The sequence below is a fragment of the Podarcis muralis genome, chromosome 7, assembly GCF_964188315.1.
Source record: "Podarcis muralis chromosome 7, rPodMur119.hap1.1, whole genome shotgun sequence".
Taxonomy (NCBI): Eukaryota; Metazoa; Chordata; class Lepidosauria; order Squamata; family Lacertidae; genus Podarcis; species Podarcis muralis.
Window position 1 is genome coordinate 61,300,439 of NC_135661.1, and position 19,092 is coordinate 61,319,530.

Sequence of the window (19,092 nt, forward strand, 5' to 3'; positions counted from 1 at the left end):
ACGTACTTCAAATGGGGGGGGGGGCATCATGTGAATTTACAGTGAGAGGAAAGAAGGGCTGGGGGAGAACCATCCATGAATGCAGGTCTTCCCTGCTGTGCTTGCAGAGAGATGGGCAGATGGGAAGGTGTCTGTATGTCCTTGCTGCGGCTAGGATGGCTACGCCAGAAGTGGAAGAGCTTGCATTAAAAAAAGGATCAATGGGTGGGTGATGAGTCAGTGTGATGCAGTGGAATGTGTGTTGAGCTCGGCCTCAAATTCCCACCTACTCCCCCATAATTTTCAGTGGGTAGCATTGAGCAATAACTCCTTCTTTGCTTGTAGTGAGAGAAATGAAAAGACCCTGATGTACACTGCCCTGAGTTCCTGGACAAAAGCCAGGATACAAATGTGATAAATGAGTGGCGGCTAAAAATTAAGGAGGGTGGTACTCTAAAGACAACAACAACAAATGGGTGAGGGAAAGTGAAAAATGAGCATAGTAGCTTCATGTGGATGGAAGGGGAAGCTCTAGGGGGAATGGCAGAGGCGTTGGCAAGCAAAACAAGCAGGGGCACAGCCCCTAGTAACCACATAATCTGTAACTGTAGTGAATTCAAGAACTCTGAGAATTTTGGAACACAAATTGGCTTTACATGACCAAAGGATTGGAAAAATAACAGAATAGGAGAAACTATTTTTGTTAAAAAAACAAAACCCAACACACACACACATGTGCATGCGCACACACACAGTTTCCCCCTCAGAGACTTGCTTATTTAAGTCTATTATTTATCCAATTACATTTCAATATGAAAATTCAGCTCCACTAAAGACTTTAATTAGCGGATTAAATAAGGTACTCGGCTACTATAATGAAGTCCAGCCGAGAGGGCCAATCTTAATAGATTATGAAAGGGGGAGTCAAGCTGACAAGCACCCCTCCCATACACCTCATGCTCACTACTTTCTTCTCTTCCACCCACCTCCAGACAGGTGTGCTGGATAGTCATGTTACATTGGTGTAAGATCAAGGTATTGTATTCAGGAGACTTTGTTGAGCAAGGTGCGATGAACTTGTGGTGGGTCTGTGTGCAAGCCACCCCAACACTTGAGAAATTCTGCTGTTCTCATAACGTGTGGGGGGGGGGGAGAGTTGTAAGCCACTTTGAGAAGCTACTGCAGGATAGCGACTAGTTGCTAGGGAGACCCAGAGCTTGCTGGGTGACTTTGGAACATTTATTATCATTCAGCTTAATCTACCTCACAGGTTTTTTGTGTGACAATGCTGTGGGGAGGAGAACCATATACACTGCCTTGAGCTCCTTGGAGGAAAGATGTAATATAAGTGTAATAAACACACTCAATTTATTGATAAAGCGGTGGGCTGTGGCTTTCAAAAACATATTAACAATTATACTAGTTTTGTTTCTCTTGAAATCCCACAAATGTGCCTGAACAGGAACATCCAGATTAAACTTGGAAGACGCTGCTTTAGGAAAACCTCAGTGGGGACTTAGGGCTGTGCCAACACCCCTTCCCTCCACATGTGATATGCTGCTAACCTTAGCAATACATTTTGCTTCCTCAGGTAGCTCACCCAAGCAGAAGCCTACAAACTGCCTGAGGCAACTCCTACACTCTTATATGACCCACTTTTGTCACAGGTTCTCACACTGCGATACCAGAGCAAAACTGATACCGGTTCGCCCACACTGGGTGCCAAGCCGAGAGGGCCCTGCAGGGGGTGCTGCAATGATGATGTAGAATGTAAGGCAAGAGGTGGCAGGACGAAGGGCTGCCACTGAAATTTGAAAGCCCAAAGTCTGCCTTTCCTGAGATCCCATTTCACATCTATGTCTGACATCCTGGTGGTGTCACAAGGAGACTTTCCCTCCTTATCCTCAAAATGGGGGGGGGGATCTTCAGAAGAAGAGTTTGGATTTGATATCCCGCTTTATCACTACCCAAAGGAGTCTCAAAGCGGCTAACATTCTCTTTTCCCTTCCTCCCCCACAACAAAACATTCTGTGAGGTGAGTGGGGCTGAGAGACTTCAAAGAAGTGTGACTAGCCCAAGGTCACCCAGCAGCTGCATGTGGAGGAGTGGAGACGCGAACCCGGTTCACCAGATTATGAGACTACCGCTCTTAACCAAAACACCACACTGGCTCCCATGCAGTGAGCTGAACTACTGACCAATCTCCAAAAGCATATTGCTTGTAATCCTTGCCTAGCTGGTGGTAAATTTGTGGATGGGGAGAGAGAAAACGTTTCCACACATGTGGGAAATCTCCACGCCTCATTGTGACTCAGGCATGACCTTGATCATGAGCCCCACTGCATGTGGATCTTTGTTTTTATTTCTAAAGCCACACACTGCTACAGTATAAAGATGGCCTGTTGTCGGGGCAATCATAGGTTCACATAACCTGCATCAGACTTTAGGTCAGTGAAAACCAGCTTGCTATGAATCTAGGAATCTGGAGTCACTGGTTTGAGTAAAATTGGTTGCAAGTTTTGCCTCAGGGTGAGCAGACTGTATTGCTCACCAACTGAGAGACACTCTGTAAGTTGAAAGATGATTCATGCCATTGTCAGGATATACAAGGCCGCTGTGAAATACGTAAAAATAAAATAAAAAATATATAAAACCATCCTGCTTTCCCTGAGTTCAGTTCTCCACATTTCCATGTTAGTTTTTCAAAGTCCTCATGAAAATTCAGCAGTATCTTAGTGCTAATTTCTCCTAATATACACTTCTTTGTTTTGTTTTCCTGATATATGAATTTTTTATGCACACTTGACTCTAGTAAATGAATTCTTGCCCCTATTACTTCGCTGGAGAATGGCATTGCAAAATTCAGAGAGGTGTGAATTTTAAAGAACGGCTGTGTTTCCGTTTGCTTATTGTTGTGAAAAGTGCAAATTAGGTAGGTTTGCCTTCAAACGTGAACTGAATTGAATGTTTCCCCAATCCTTAACCCACAGTAGGTGTAGCAAATTGCTTTTTTGGCAATGGGAGATACTTAAATCTGTGGCCAACATTCTATTTTCTGGACAACAGTAAGCAATACTATAGCTGGACCAGTGTGTTTCCTCCACCACCACCCATTCCTCACCATTTTACCCTTGGATGTCTTTCTTCTCCTTTGCTACCTTATTATCAGGAATAAGATTAACACTTACATTTCCAGACTGGCGCTCCAGGATGGAGAACCTTGCCAGGATATATAGCTATTTAAGCATGCTACAGAAGCCAATATCCCCCCTTTCTCCCAGATAATGTTTGGTGAGGTTCCCCCCCACCCCCATTTCCATCTAGGTTTAACAAGGATCCATTAGCTGTACTTTCTTTCAGACAAGCTGGCTGTGAAACTACATCCAGGTTGCAAGTATGTTGCATATAATTTCATCACCTAATTGGCAGCCCTCTAATTGCTGCTTTCCTCTACAAATTTCTCATTCTGTGCTCCAACTCAAAAATGCTTTCAAGGCAGGATGCATCACCACTACACTTCCCACTGCCTTGCACACAGCTGGTTCAATTAGCAGCAGGCTACCCCCAAGGGAAGGCTCCCAGCAGGTTACATGTGATGCTTTCTGTATTTTTGCTATTCACACTAGAGCTGAAGGAGGGGGCATGTTTCACAAACACGTTGCTCACTGCTGTGTGCCCTCCCCTTTTGCAGAACAGTGCAAAGCTGTTTGCAAGTAGAGTGGAAGATGTGTTGGCTGGATATATGTATATATTTGGTCCAAGGGTTACACTCCCTCAAGGACATCCTCCAAGAGGCCTCATGTCAGCTGTGGGTGGAGGCAGAAGAGGTGGAATGATAGGCATGTGCAGTAAAACTAAGTTCTACTCAGCAGAGACCCATTGAAATTAATGAACATGACCAAGTTAGGTCTTTTAATTTCAATGGGTCTATGTTGAGTAGAACTTAGTTGAATACCACCCTAAGTCTCTATCATTCATCCAGACAAGCAAGAGGCATTATCACAGTTCAGCCAGGCAAAATCATTCCAGGATAGTGCAGTGCAGGACCACAGGGGTGTGGAGCCAGGGAATGGAGGATGTAGGACTGGGAAGGGATGTGGTGTGGGAAGAGTCCCACAGGAAACATAGAGCCCTAGAGAGCCACATTTGGTTCCCAGACCGAAGGGTGGCCACACCTATGCTAAGACAACTGGTCTAACTCTCTTTCACCCAAATCCAGTCACACATAATTGACTCGTTTGAGCAGAATGTGGATGGACATTTGAATGGTCATCCCAAGGATGGTGTCTGCATCTTGATGTGCATCTCCAACCCCGAGCTAGTCCACATATAAATAAGTGCAAGCAGAGTTGCATGAGGCTGAAAGTCTTGAAGCTTGATGAAACAGGGAACATCAATATTGATGATAAGACAGTGTGGATGCATTCTCCTTCCTCACATCTACACCCAGAGCAAGGACAATGCGATGGACCTCATTTGCACTTAGCAGCATCAAAACTAATCTGATTGGCTGCATGGTACTTTTATCATTGTGATCAATATACGATCCCCGATTGCATGGTTCAGCATCATGTCTAGTTTTGGGCAAAGCCCTTTTAAGTCAGAACAATGAGGACTAACTGGAATTAGGTTCAGAGACTTGTTATCTGTTGCTGCCCCAGAAGACAAGACTAGATCTAGTGGTCTTAAATTAAGGGAGGGTAGATTTTGGTTGAGCGTTAGGCAGCATCTCTTCATGGTAAGGGCATTCCAGCAATGGGGCCAAGGGTGGATGGGCTTTCCCTTGCTGGAGGTAGTTGGAAACGTTCTGTAGTAAAAGGTTGGACTGCATGGACAACTCTGTGGTTCTATGACCGACTGGATAGAATTCCTTGTGGCGGTGGTTGCATCACAGCCACAGTCTTTGCAAACTATGAGCTGTATCCAACCAAGTTCTACTCAAGAGTAGTCCCATGTCAGTCATGTTCATTAATTTCAATGAGTCTTCTCTGAGTAGGATTAACACTGGCTACAATCTTATGACTACACACAAGCATGGGAAAGCACACAAAACAGTGGAAGGATGATAAACATGTTTGTGCCCATCTGCACCTGAACAACAACTTTCAGAGCCAAAACATAAACTCAAAACAATGCATAGCAACACTAATTCTTGTCCCCTCCTCCCAGGGTAGGAGGGATGTGTGATTTCTGAAGTCTCACAGCAAGATGAAAAACCCATTTATGTTTCAAGCTGTGCTATTTTGCAAATAATTCTACAGAAGTTGTTGGTCAACATGTTGTTTGTTTTGTTAGATTTGTGTGGGTGGAAAGGTTATGTCAATTATGTGTAGCATACTCTGACAGCCTAGTTGGGGATGGAATAAACCCATATAAGTTGCAAAACCAACTTATTTTCTGATCTCCTAGAGGTGATTTTCTTGCTCAATACAGGAGCCAGTTGAGTGGCTATTTATACAGGATGTGGCATAGTACATGCTAGGCACATCTCCTGGTTCAAGGGCCTGAAACCCTAGAGAACCACAGCCAGTCAGCATACTCAACACCAAGTTCAGTGCACCAATGGACTGACTCAGTAAAGGCAGCTTTTTATGTTCCTTATACTACTAGTAGCTCTCCAGGGTCTCTAATAGAAGATGCCAGGAAGTCTCGAGTTGCCAGGGGATGAACCTCCCTGAAAACTTCTGCATACACAGCATAGACTGTACTAGTGAACTAAGGTCCCATTGCTCCCAACAACCTTTTCTGCTGTTTACACCAACTCTCAGCACACACACTCTCTGCCATTATGTTTTCTTTCAATTCTGCACAGAAAGTGGAGCCAGATACCTGGACCAGATTGTCAGCGGCAACAACAAGCAGCAGGCAGAAGGAACAGGTGATCACCCGAAATAGCAGGTCAAGATGACCTAGCCTATGCTCTGAGAAGCCGTCTCCTCTCCATTTACACAGTATCAGTTCTGAGCCTTGTATTTTGCTTTGTTAAACAAAGCAGGATACTTGGCATCCAAACAAACTAAAACAAACAAATGGACAACAACAACAACAACAGGCTGCCGTTTGGTCATTGGGGATGGAGGAATCTGATAATTTATATATATATATGAGTTTCTCATTTTTCCACTCTTCAGTTTACCCTATTTCTGTAACAATTTTTGAACTTTTTTTAAAAAGGGGGGGATCTTCATAAAAAATCTTATGCATATTATCTTCATCAAAATATACATTTTGGTGCATATTCCTACATTTAGAGCTGGTCCTAAAATAGACAATACTGATTTAAATGGACCAACAGTATAATGAAGCTGCATAGGTTTGCATACTCAGCTATCAGTGGCTGCTAGCCACAATGTTTACATTCTGCTTCCACAGCTGGAGGCTGTATCCCGCTGGTACCAGCTGCTGGGTATCACAAGGGAGGAGAGTGCTATTGCACTAAGGTTCTGCTGACAAGCTTCCAATGTGCATCTGCTTATCCACTGTGAGAACAGGCTGCTGGAATAGACAGGGATTAGATAGGGTGCCTTTGACCTGGCTCTCCTTATGTTAGGGAGGTCTCAGATCTCAGTGATAGAGTACACATTTTGCATTAATAAGATCCTTGGTTCAATCCCTAAAGCCCATTTAAAGAAACTCAAGTAGCTAGGCTGGGGAAGACTTCTTCCCAATACTTTAGCCAGCTCCTACAACTCAGTAGACACATGATGGGAGATCAGTATTACCATGACAAAAGGGAAAGGAACAGAAGCAATTTTCTTATAAAGAAAAGAAAAACACAACCCAAAAATTGTAAGAAACTTTCCCTTATGAAATGTGGGATTGTGTGGCATAGTCCTCAGCAAACCTCCTGACAAGTTCTCTCTCAGTGGTTAATTGTTCCACGTTAAATTTTCTTTTGTCTTGCCTTGTTTCCCATTGTGCTAAGGAACATATTAGCATAGTCAAACACAAAGCCACTCTTTGATTTTTTTAATAGTCACTGAATACTAAAGTGTCACCCTGCAGGTGCCTGCCTTTGAATACCTCATATACATTTGTATGCACTGGAAATCCCCCTTAAATTGTGTATTCTTAGCACCCAGACACTCATTGAGGCCACTGGTTTTCACATGGTGAATGGAGACAGCTGTAGACTCCATTGGTAGTACTTCACCAAAAGAAACAGTGATAGCAGGAAGTTGCCCTGAAAAGTCACTCATCACTTTTCCATGAATGTGTGGTCTGACTCTCCATCTTTAGGAGATGTGGCCAAGAATTTGGAGGAAATATTGGAGAGGGAGAGGGATTTTCCCTCAGAACTAGCCCCAGACATTCCCACTGTCTTGAAACTCTACTGCAAGAGGAGCCTCTTTTGCCAGAACTTCTCTGGCCTTAGAAGCTCATGGTGCCTTCCTTAGATTCTTGCTCAGATGCCCCAGCAGAAATCATTGTGCTACTGGATTTAGGCTACCAAAGCAGCCTAAACTCCATCACTTCAGAGGTGGACCTAATCATCTATGGAGCTGCAATTCCATTTAAGTCTTAGTCTAGTTTTGCTTGCTACTGAAGCAACATTTCAGCTCATGTTTCACAGGGTGCTGTCCAAGGTGCTGCTGCTTTTCTTGGAACATGATCTCTGCTTTGCATGATGTTGCCTGACTAGAACATGAACATAAGACTTGTACATACTTGTACCTAGCACCTTGCCCCATCTTGGGCTACATCCTCATCTAGCTGAAGCCACTGTCTGGAACACCACTACTGATGTGCCCCTGTAATGCTGAGGAGCATTTATTTGTTATATTTATATCCTGCCTTTCCTCCAAGCAGCTCAAAGTGGCATACAGTCATACCTTGGATCCCAAACGCCCTGGAACTCGGACATTTTGGCTCCCAAACGCTGCAAACCCAGAAGTGATTGTTCTGGTTTGTGAATGTTCTTTTGGAACCTGAACATCCAATGGGGCTTCTGCAGCTTCTGATTGGCTGTAGGAGTTTCCTGAAGCCAATCAGAAGCTGCAATTTGGTTTTTGAACATTTTGGAAGTCGAATGGACTTCTGGAATGGATTCCATTCGACTTTAAAGGTATGACCGTACTTATTCCTTCTCTTCTCATTTTATAATATTGAGTGTGTTCTAGGTTGCTCTTTTAATTCACACAGCATGATTGTGGGTCCCAATAGCCCTGGTTTCCACTGCAGGCAAGTCAATGGGGAAAAGTTTGGAAGCCACATATCTAGTTATTTAACTCTGAACTTCTAAGAATTGAGAAGAATATGCAGTACTTTTGCAAGAACTGCATAAAAGGTACAATTGTATGCACTGCCCTGTGTTATGTTTGTAACCCTTGATTCACCTGGACAAGAAAACTTCAGGGAAGTTGCAGGAGGGGATTAATCAACATATTAACCTGGATTACCTTCATATGTTGCTTTGAATCCCAGTAAGTTCCTCACACTGTCTGTCTGGAACAGAAGCCACATCTGATGTTGGGTGCTGACAATCAGATCAGGGACTGTTGTGCCTGTTAAACTGTCAACAAAGAAGACAAAGGAATGGTAATAGCAACAGTAACATCAACGGAAGGCAACAATTTAACTGAATTTTGGGGTGGAAGTTCGTCCTGAGGCAGAAAATAAAATAAAAATAAAAATGCAAGGAGCGAAGATTTTGCTAAGGCAACTGATTTGGCCTGACCACAGATTCCAGCAGACACAGAACCAGATGTTTCAGGGTCAATAGCTAAGGAGTCAGACCAAGTTCTTGAACCTCTGTTAAACCCAAGGCAGCAGCCTTCTGGAATAGATCCGACAGCACCAGCACCACAAATTCAGAGCCCCTGGGGCTGAGAAATGGAGTGCTTCCTGACCTACCTCACAGTCCAAAGGTACAGAAAAGGCACCAGGAGACCAGGGATTGCAGAAGAGGTTCTCATCTGCAGGCCAGAGTGTAAACCCTTTAAGGACTGTAGTACTCAAGAAGGGGGTGGAACCTAGAAGAGATGGACTAGAGGCTCAGGCTACAAAAGCCTCAGTTCACCTTTAGCCTTCAGTGGAGCAAGTTGTTCAATCTGTTGTGCTGCAGCACCTGAACTACATTGCTGTCCGCCTCTGTTGGGCTCCCTTTCAAGACCAGGATAGGACACAGTTGGGGATGAGGGAGGATGATCTAGCTGGATTTTATGTAGTAAGGTTGGCTCAGTTGCCAGAGATTTTCAGTAAAAGCAAGCTGCGTCCCTTCTCCTTAGTGTGCATATATGAATTGTGTAGCCAACTCATGAACAAGCAAGGCCACCAAACTTGGCTGCTATACACCACTCACACACTGCTGTGTACAATATGACAGTAGGAACAGGAATGTATGGGTGCTTCCTAACTGCCCTGCCCCTAATCTGTTGAGTCAAGAAAGGCTGTATGGTTTGTGGCAGTGTAGCATGGCAATACAGCAACAGAACCTGGGCAGATTCTTATCACATCCACTTCCCCACATTGTCTTGCCCCTAAACTTGCCCCCATTTCCACTGGCCTCATCCAAGTAACAGAACTCTCAAAATTGAGTGTTGACAACCCAATGGTTTTCACTAATACAGTCTTTTTAGAGGGCAGAATATAATTTCCTTACCAAAGATGGCCTGCATCAATATTTTCTGAAGGTACAGATCATAGTCAACATGGGGAATGTAACCCAATGTAATGTAAAGTTAAAATAATACTCAAACCAAACCCACCAGCACCAACTGCCTCTAAGGCTTCACTCCTAACTCCTCTACTCACTTAAGAATAAGCCCCGTTGAATTCAATAGGATTTACTTCTGAGTGGACAAAATTAGGACTGTGCTGTAAATCATTAGTCTAAAATACAGGCATCATCTCAAGTATCTTAAACTCTGCTGTCCCTCATTTCTGTGCAAGTCTGTGCCTACAAATACCCTGAAATCAATCCCTGTCAATTTGGTCATTCCAGATAAATGTTATGGCATAATTCTCCCAAAGACAAACCAGTGTTGACATCAAAAGAAGAACTCTTAAACATTTGGGGTTTTCACTGTTGTGGGAATGAGGGACCTCAAACAGATGTATTTCCTAGCTCAGTCAGGGCCAAAGACCCAGGGATGTGGCTATGCTGCCTGATTCCACGTCAATGGATTCATGATCCACCAAGGAGCAACGAAGTCCCAAGGAGTTCACAGAATCATAAATCAAGGGATCATCATCCAATCCTTAGCTTCAAGGTTAGGCTGACTCATTCCAGATCAACTAACCTGACACATCTAACAACAAGATAAAGGATAAGCAGACTTCAGACTAAACCCTGCAAAACGAGGGCTGAGGGGAAGACACTATAGTATGACACTAGACCTGAGGTGGGAACTAGATGTGCGACTGTTTGCCCTTGCTTAACTGAACATTAAAAAAAAAAAAGCTGTGGAGTAGATTTGGAGCGTTGTGTGTGTTAGGGGGTTTAAATTCTTTGTCCCCACATGAAATCCTCCCCCTTGCACCTGTTATTTGCAATGAGAAGAAAATACTCATGGCACCATATATAGATGCATTTGTCCCTTGTCAAAATGACAGTGTCCTTGCTGGGAGACGAAAGGTCAAATCCCTTTCACCACGTGACATGGTCCTGATCCATTGTTGGGTTTTCTTTTCGAGGGGTGGGTGGGTTTAAAAGAGCCACACAAGGCAAACTACATGAGAAACACCACATCATCAACTCTGGTACTGTCTCCAAGTTTTTCTCCCTCCCCCCCTTTTTGTAGAGTGGATGGATAACTCAGTTGTTTAGCAACAGCAACAACTAGACTGAGTCAGAAATCTCTTTTGACCTTCTGTAAAACCTGCAGATCTCAATCTGTTTACTGTTAACCTAGATTAGAGTGCCCCACAAGCAGGAAACACAAGCAATGATTACCCATCATGGTAAGGGATGGGGTTCATGCCCTTGGAATTCCATAGCATCCATTCCTCAGGGAAGCTCTTGCAGTTATAACACAGGGATGTTTAGGTGGTTAGTGAAAATCTCAGTCTCCCGCCAGGTTTATGGGGAAGCAGATTTGAACCAATTACGTTGCTGCTATCTTGATTGATAATAGTCTGGTTGTTGTTGCACTCCTGTGGATTTTGTAATATATTATTTTGATGTTGTTTTTATGATAGTCTTGTGATTGCTTGATGGTTGTTTTATTGATTTCAATGCTTTTATATTTGTAGGGTTGGTTTATTGTTCCTTTGGTTTCTTTTACTGGCTCCTGTGCATTGAATTGTGGAAAAGCAGCCTAAACTTCTTTAGAAAAGTAAAGAGAAGGAAAATCTCTCCAATCAATTCAAGCAAAAGTCCCACACTATGTGCGAGTCAAACAGCAGGTGCAAGTAAGGCAAGTGTGGAGCAGTTGACAAAGCCTCAGGTTTGGACTGAGGTGACTCACGTTTAAATTCCCCAACCCAAAGCACACTGGATAACCTTTGGGCCAGTCACTGTAGCCTGGTCCCAGTTTAGATCCTAAAGGTACATGAAGCCATCACCTTGATGAAGCTAAGCAGGTCTGGGTCTGGTTACTGCCTGGAGGGGAGGGCACCTGGGAATGAGTCGTGATGCATGCTAGCATACCTGGGAACTTGCCTTGATGCATTCGCTCTGCCTCCATGGCTGGAGACAATAATGCTTCCAAATACCATTTTAAGGAAACCATGAGGAAGGGAGTAGTACTCTTGTGCTTGGGTCTTTTATTTTCAGATTTCCAATAGGCCACCGTAAGAACAGGATGTTGGACTAGAGGGGTCAGTGGCCTGGTCCAGCAGGCTCTCTGATGTTCTAACATCCAATCCTGGTACAGTTTTCAGACCTCCAGACCAAAAACATTTCTGCCTTATCTAAGCTTCAGACTGTCAGTATCCCAGTTACTGCCTGAAACAGTTCGCTGTTAATTCTCCTGACCCCTGTACTGCACATTTTGACCAGCTTTTTGTCTGCAAATGAACAACTCAATGTACAGCTCACAATTCCCAATCTTTTTATTTTTGCATGCCTCGCCCCTTGGCTGTTGTCAGCAAAACTCCAGCCCTTGCTTCTATCTTTTCACTGGGAACTTCTACTTGGAAAGCCTTTCCAGAATTAACCTGAAGTCTTTTGAATGGCTATTTCATCTTGCCCTCAATCTGAAGCAGAGGCCCGACTATGCTGCTAGAGAACAACAGGGTCCCAATCCTTCTAGTCTCTCTCCCAGCAAAAGCACATACATGTCCCAAGAGGTGCTGGACTCATAGTGGAGCATGGGCCCCTTACAGTGCTTGCGTGCTCTTGCACAACAATTGTCAAAAGAAAGATGAGGTGCAGGTTTGGAAGGTAAATTCAGACCTGACTAAGAAGAATTTTTTTTTTGGGGGGGGGTAGAGTGGCCTGTACCATTTCAATGCAGAACTGTACTTTTTAATTATCCCCTTGTAAAAACTCCCTACAAGAGAAAAAAAGAAAAAGAAAAAAAAGCGACACCATGAGGAGAAAGGTCCCAACCTGTGCTAGGCTTCTATTGGCAGGGAAGGGTTTTCCGGTTTGTTTTTTATACAATCATATTGGGTGAACTGATCTCCCTCTCACTCTACCACCTGAGGATGACCATCTCATTCTGTTGCGTGTGAAGATTCAGTCACAGCAACCAGTAAATGGCTCAAGACAACCTGAAAGATGATGTAGCTGAACCAACCTGAATTTCTTTCTTGTTTTAAATGGAGGAAAGCAACTCTGAGATAAATCCTCTGAATCTTGTTTGTGTAAACAATCTAGTAGCCAGTGTAAAATATTAACAGTGGGGCAACAGTTAAAAAGTGTGTCCAAAACAAGAGTCCAGAACTCAGGCTTTGTTTGAGCCAAGATTCCCCAGGAACCCGTGACTCAGACCTAGAGTTTCTGAAGGAATAACAGAGAAGAAGAGGGGGGATAATTTCATCTTCTTTGTCCATTTATTGTTTCAGAATATCACTTTGCCCTGAAATCTGATCTACGCGAGGAGAATATTTTGACGGTACAAATGAACCCATCAAGATTGCTTTTCAATGCTGAAAGTGGTGGAAATTTGTGGATATTCTAATTCGATAATTAATCTTATGCATTTTACTGACACGTGCATATGCTCAAGTGTATTGGTAAGGCACCTGATAAGAAAAACAATATTCATATTATTGTATATATCTAGAGAGAGAGAAGGTCAGGATTTTATTCTATTTATTTACTAGCACTTTTGTACCTGGCAACACTCAGGAATTCTAATAAACCCCCAAAACATTGCAGATTTGAAGTCATGGCAGTTTTGCAAGGTTCAGTACTCTACTTATTCAAAATGGAATCCACGGGAAAACATGCTCGATCTCAGGAATCATCATGCAAATTTTGGTTACAATATCTTAAGAGATGTCCAAATGCATAACGAAGAGACAGTCAAACCACTTTCCAAGTTATATAGAAGATTTAATAAAGATTTCAAAATGTGCACATGGCAGGAATGAAAGGGGGGTGGGAAGAGAAGATGCAAAAGGAGCTAAAAGTGGTAATGAATATTGCATACAAAGCGCTTCGTATAAAATTCAGTAATCGACTTTTTAGAGGACAACAGAGGCTCTTAACAAATTTAATAGAACTTAATTTGCTTTGGGTTACCTTGGGCAAGATAAAGCGACTAACAAATCTTAATAATAATAATAATAATAATAATAATAATAATAATAGCCTGCTAGATCAGGCCAATGACCCATCTAGCCCAGCATCTGTTCTCACAGATATGCTCTAAAGGCCACATGTTATGGAACTGAAGAAATCTATGAGATGGACCTTCAAGTTTGGTACATCAGAAGTACCCTGGTGGGTGGGTCAGAGCAATCTAGTCCACCATCACACTTCCCATACTGGCCAGATGGATGCCTTTAGGAAACCCATATGCAGGACCTGAAAACAACTGCCCTCTCCCATGATTGTTCTTCAGCAACTGGTAATACGGAGGCATGGTGGTGCCTCTGAATCTGGAGGGAACATTTATTCATCATGGCTAGTAGCCACTGATGACTATATCATGCATCCTCTTTTCAGTAGCAAATTCCACTAGTCGATAGCTGACTGTGAAGGACTACTTGTCCTGAATGCTGTCCACTTGTTCTGCTTTTGATTCACAGCAGCTGGTATTCAGAGGCATACTACCTCCAGCATTGAAAGAAGTACATGGCCATTATCGCTTGTTGCCTTATGCTCCATGAATTTGCCTAATTCCCTTTTAAATGCACCTGAATTGGTGGCCATCACTGCATCTTGCAGTACTTCTGGTTGCCCTTTCCTGCACCTTTTTCAGCTCTCTAATTTCCTACGGGAAATGTAAATGGCATGAAAGCTGTCATTTCCTCTGGAGTACCATGATAACCCGACATCTTCAGTGCACTTAGCTAAATCATCTGTTTGCACAGTGTCTGTCTTGACACTTCCAAGTTACAGCGGAATCTCTTCATTTGTCCAAACTTAATTCCCAGCAGAAATTTTGCTGCAGGGTCATCTGAACTGGAACTAGTTAACCTGTTGGAAGAAGGAAAATATTTCCCTCTCCCAGATTCTGTGTGTCTTGTCCCCATGCTTCTCTCAATGCATAATTCATCCGTCCATCTGTCCACCCATCTTCAAATAAAGACCAAGTCTGCTTACTCCTTTGTGCTGAGAGTGAAATCAGTAATGGCATTAGCTTCCCCCATAATTCAGTGCTGGCACAATCTAATGCACTTGTTTTCCCAGGCAGTTAGTGTAATGTGGTTTGAATGATCACTTACTAAATGCATTTATAGCCTCAAGGTCAACTTGAGCTTCTGTTTAGCAGAAGGGGACTGGGGAACACTATGGGGGTGACCTCCTTTCCTTGACAATCACTCTAACTTTTCCATAAGCACCAAGAGGAATTCAACGTGACTGGTAGAAACAGGAACTCTGTGAAAAGGCTTATTTGATTTCTATCCTCCACTTAAGTGTAGAAAGTTCTTTAAACTGTCTGTTGTTCCAAGCACAGCTTTGTTTTATTTGTTATAGTTTTGCATACTTTAGAACTTGAATTGCTTTTATTGCTTAGAGTTATGTTAAGCCACATAGATCAAAGGATGAAATGGGATCCAAATAACTAGACGCAAAACCTTTGATGAGCAATTTGCAATTGGGAGCTGGGGAAAACTCTTTCACAGCTCCAAATATGGCCAAGACGCTTTTTGGAAAATGCCCTGTGTTTCCTCAGTATTGATTGGTGAAGTGTGTTCAATTTGACATCATTTGTGCCAGTGTTTCCCCTCCTTTTAGAAGTGGCAGCCAATGAAGCTTAAGGGGAGAAGAAAATGGGAACTTGATGATGTCAAAACAGGCTTCTTTTCATCAACACATTACCAGGGACATACTGTTCAGCAGCATTCCTGCTTTTCCATGTAATATGGAATTTGGGTTCAATACCCTAAAAAGTTCAGTACTACCCCATCCATTGAGAGTGCTATATTTGGGGCAGGTGAGTGGGGGAATCCATTTTGCCTTGTCTCTAGCTGCAATCACTCACAATTATATCAAAACATTTCCATAACAACCCATGCCACCAAATCCTACACAAGTACTAGCTACCCCAGTGGCTACATTAACTAGTCCAATAGCTGCATTCGGAAAATGACAACTGAATAGCTCCAAACCTGAACCACCAAATGTCTCTCCAATTCCTTTCAACCCTTCCTCAAAACCCACTTCAGAACTTGATGGTGGGGGTGGGGAGGGAAGACTGCCACTGTTGACTCTGATTTGCCTCCAATCCATGGCACACCAAATGCAGCATTCAGCTTGATAAATGGCTGCCCACTTCCCTTTCTACCCTGCACCACCAGCTGTGTAAATGGAAGAAGCCACCATCTTCCCATTTCTTCTTGGTTCTCTCAACCCAGAGTATGTAGCCATGGACACTGCTCTGCTATTTCCCCAAGATAGACATTTCAAACACTATGAATGCCCCACATACTGCTAGTCAGTGTAGGCAATGCTGAAATAGATGGATCAAGTATAAGGCAGCTTCCTATGTATACAGGCTTTCAATATACTGAAAATTAATAGGTGATACAGAACAGGCAGCCACCCAGAGTCATTGGTGTGGGTCTCTGGAGAGACCTGTGGCATCTCAGCAGAGGAAGTGGTTACAGAGCTGAGGCAGAAGAATTGGTGTAAGCTACCATTTCTGCAAGGCCTAGCAAAACAAATAACTTCTTGCTGTAGAGAACAAGCTCTTTAATCTAGGTCCGTTATCACTACCTGCCTGAGACCCTTGCCACAATCCAACACCAGCAACTCTCTCCCAACAGAGTAACCATTCTAGTAAGACACATTTGCTTCTCTGCTCCAGGCCACCCCAGCAAATTATTTAGTAAACAAAAGTGAGCATGTGCTTTCTGCCAAAGAAGTCTAAACTGCCTACAGTGATGAATACATGAACACTCAAGCAAAAACCCAACCAGAATTACATGAAGAAAAGCCTACTTACACATAGAGCACACTCTTCTGGTCTCCGACCTGACCACCGTCCCCCACAGTTAGCGTATCATAACCTCTCTCCAAGTCGAATTCTTCAAAGTTGAGTTTGATGACCTACCAAAGACACATGGTGTTAGAACAAATGGTTGAAATGTCAGGGAGGAACCAGGTTAACAGAAGGAGTGGATCGAACAAACTGGGGCTAATATGGAGTAGTGACTAGCGTGCTGAGCTGGCGTGCGTTATACCTATTCCTATTCCCACTGAGCCATAAAAGAAACTGAGTGGGCCTTGGAAAGCAACAATCTTTCAGTCTGACCCACTTCTAAAGGTTGTTGCAACACTGAACATCTGGGGTAACAGCCAGTGTTATAGAAGTGATGCAATGAATGATCAGGAAGTCAACTTCAGTGATTCTACCCCCAACTATATTCAAGCTGTGCAATCATCTAAATCAGCCATATCGCTCACAGTTACGTCAAGAGCATCAGCATGGTGTAGTGCTTACAGCATCATATGAAGACTGGGTTCAATTTACTACTCAATCATAAAACTTACTGAGTAACCATGGGCCAATCAGCCTAACTTACCTCACAGCATTGTTGTGAGGAAAAATGCTGCCCTGGGCTCCTTGAAGAAAGGATGAGATTGCTCCCCTTAAAAGCAATCTCAGTGCTTGTGGGTCAACAGAAAAGGGAGCCTAAATTAAGCCACTGGGAAAGAAGGTGAGGGATGAGTATCCCCCAAGGATGTAGAACTAGAAAAAAAATATTTTTTTAAAAAGGAGGCAGCTCCCCACCCCATAAAGCCCTGTGAAGACAGAGCATACTCAGTGCACACTTAGGAGGGCTGAATGTCAAGGGGGGGGGGAGGGCTGAGAGAGGAGGAGAATGAATTTGCTTGCATCCATGTCAGTTTTTCAGGGGAAGCCAGTTCTTGTTGAGCTACACCTCTCATAATCTGTGACCATTGGCCATTCTGGCTTAGGCTGATGGGAGCTGCAAATCTGTACAGTACCAGGCTGTCTAACATTCCCTAGATCTTGGGAAATGACAGCGCTTGTTTGACAATACTGCAGCTTTGGTACAGCTGACCAAAAAATAGCATCGATGACTGCTTGAAGCAAGTGTAAATCACTGAATCCAAACAGGGTATTCTGGCAGCAGGGACTAGGCACCTTAATCTCTGCACTATCTGGGAAGCTCTCAGGTAGACTGGAATCAACCTTGTTGCTCTGCATGCCACAACCCTACAGCCCAGCAGAGATCATGACACCAAGTCGGAGGCTGCAGTGCTTTGAGCTAAAGATCCAGATTTGGTCCCTGGTTCTGAGCCTGATGCTGATGATTAGGGGACCACTGAACCTGAGGTTGGGTAGCAAAAATCCATAGAACCAGCTCCCACATCACCAAGGAATGAAGAACTGGGACCAGGACTCTCACAGGCACATTCCCTGGGTCTAAGGAGCTAAGTGCCTCCCACAGTATCTTGCCAGTCCAGTGGTGGAGGAAGAGCACATCAGGAGGGAGGCCACAGAGCAGAAGTTCCTTTCTTCAGGTCAGAGGGCTGGCCCTTAAGAGACCCTAGAATAGGACAAAACCTAGGAAATGTGGGCTGGAGGCAGCGGTTCAAGAGGGGCCAGTTCACTTCTAACCCTTGAAGTAAGTAGCTCATTAGGAGCTCTCCTTCGTTCTGACTTGACACCTGACTTGCCATGCTCCATAAGTGCCTCTGCAAGACCAAAATAGGACACCGCAGGTCCTATTGGGTCACATGATATACAGAGTCCAGTTGGGTGACATGATATACAGAGCCAACTGGCTATTTTTAACTGCTGTGTTAAACTTTGTTCCCCAGCCTGACCAACTTGTTGGATGAAGCAGCTGTGCTGGCTAGTCCTGTGCCCTTGCTGCATTTTCAAAGCTGACCTTAATTACACACTTGCCCCTGGTTCCTCAGAACTTTGATTTAAAGAAGAGAGAAATAAAAATAAGTTTTTAAAAGTCGGAGAAATATGTTTGTGTCTTTTTGGTGAACACTCATCACAGGATGTTCTTCAAAGTATCTGACTGTATTTATGGGAATAAGAAAAGTATCATGCAATAGGCACTGTCTAAATCAACCTTCTCCAACCTGATGACCTCCACATCCTGCTGGACTCCAACTCCCATCAGCCCCCAGCCAACATGCCCAATGCTTAGAGATAATGGGAATTGTAGTTCAACACAACTTGAGGGTACAAGGTTGGGGAAAGCTGGTTTATTGGCTTTTGTTGCTGTTGTTGTCTTTATTCAGGATCAGGAACACTGTGCTGGTAGTCCCAGCATTGCTGAAACTCAGCAGATGTGGACTTGATCAGTTCCTTGGATAGCAGACCCCTGGGAACACTATTTCACATTTATTGATAACCAATAAAATAGGTAAAGGGCAGGAGAAGAGAAACCTTCAGGGAAACAACAGAAACCTTTAGTCCAAACTTGCTTACCACCTGAAGGTCTAGGCTGCAAATTTGTGATTTTTTAAATTATCTTACTGAATGTATGGCCCAGCAGTTCACTTGCTGTATGCCACTTTGGAAAACACAATCCTGTAAAGAGCTTAATCTGGGGATCCAGCAC

General features: G+C 43.5%; 1 protein-coding gene across 2 annotated transcripts in view; it reads right to left on the reverse strand.

Moving 5' to 3' along the window:
* Positions 1 to 19,092, reverse strand: part of CSMD2 (CUB and Sushi multiple domains 2) — a 477,324-nt gene that overhangs the window by 183,174 nt on the left and 275,058 nt on the right. Inside the window, exons 11-12 of one of the 2 annotated variants that reach the window (XM_028738980.2) lie at positions 16,485 to 16,588; positions 8,379 to 8,491 (exon numbers count right to left, since the gene is read on the reverse strand). The exons of the other annotated variant lie outside the window; for it this stretch is intronic. Of the exons in view, the coding sequence (XP_028594813.2) occupies positions 8,379 to 8,491; positions 16,485 to 16,588 (217 nt within the window). The remainder of the gene's footprint in view (positions 1 to 8,378; positions 8,492 to 16,484; positions 16,589 to 19,092) is intronic. 2 annotated transcript variants of the gene reach the window in all.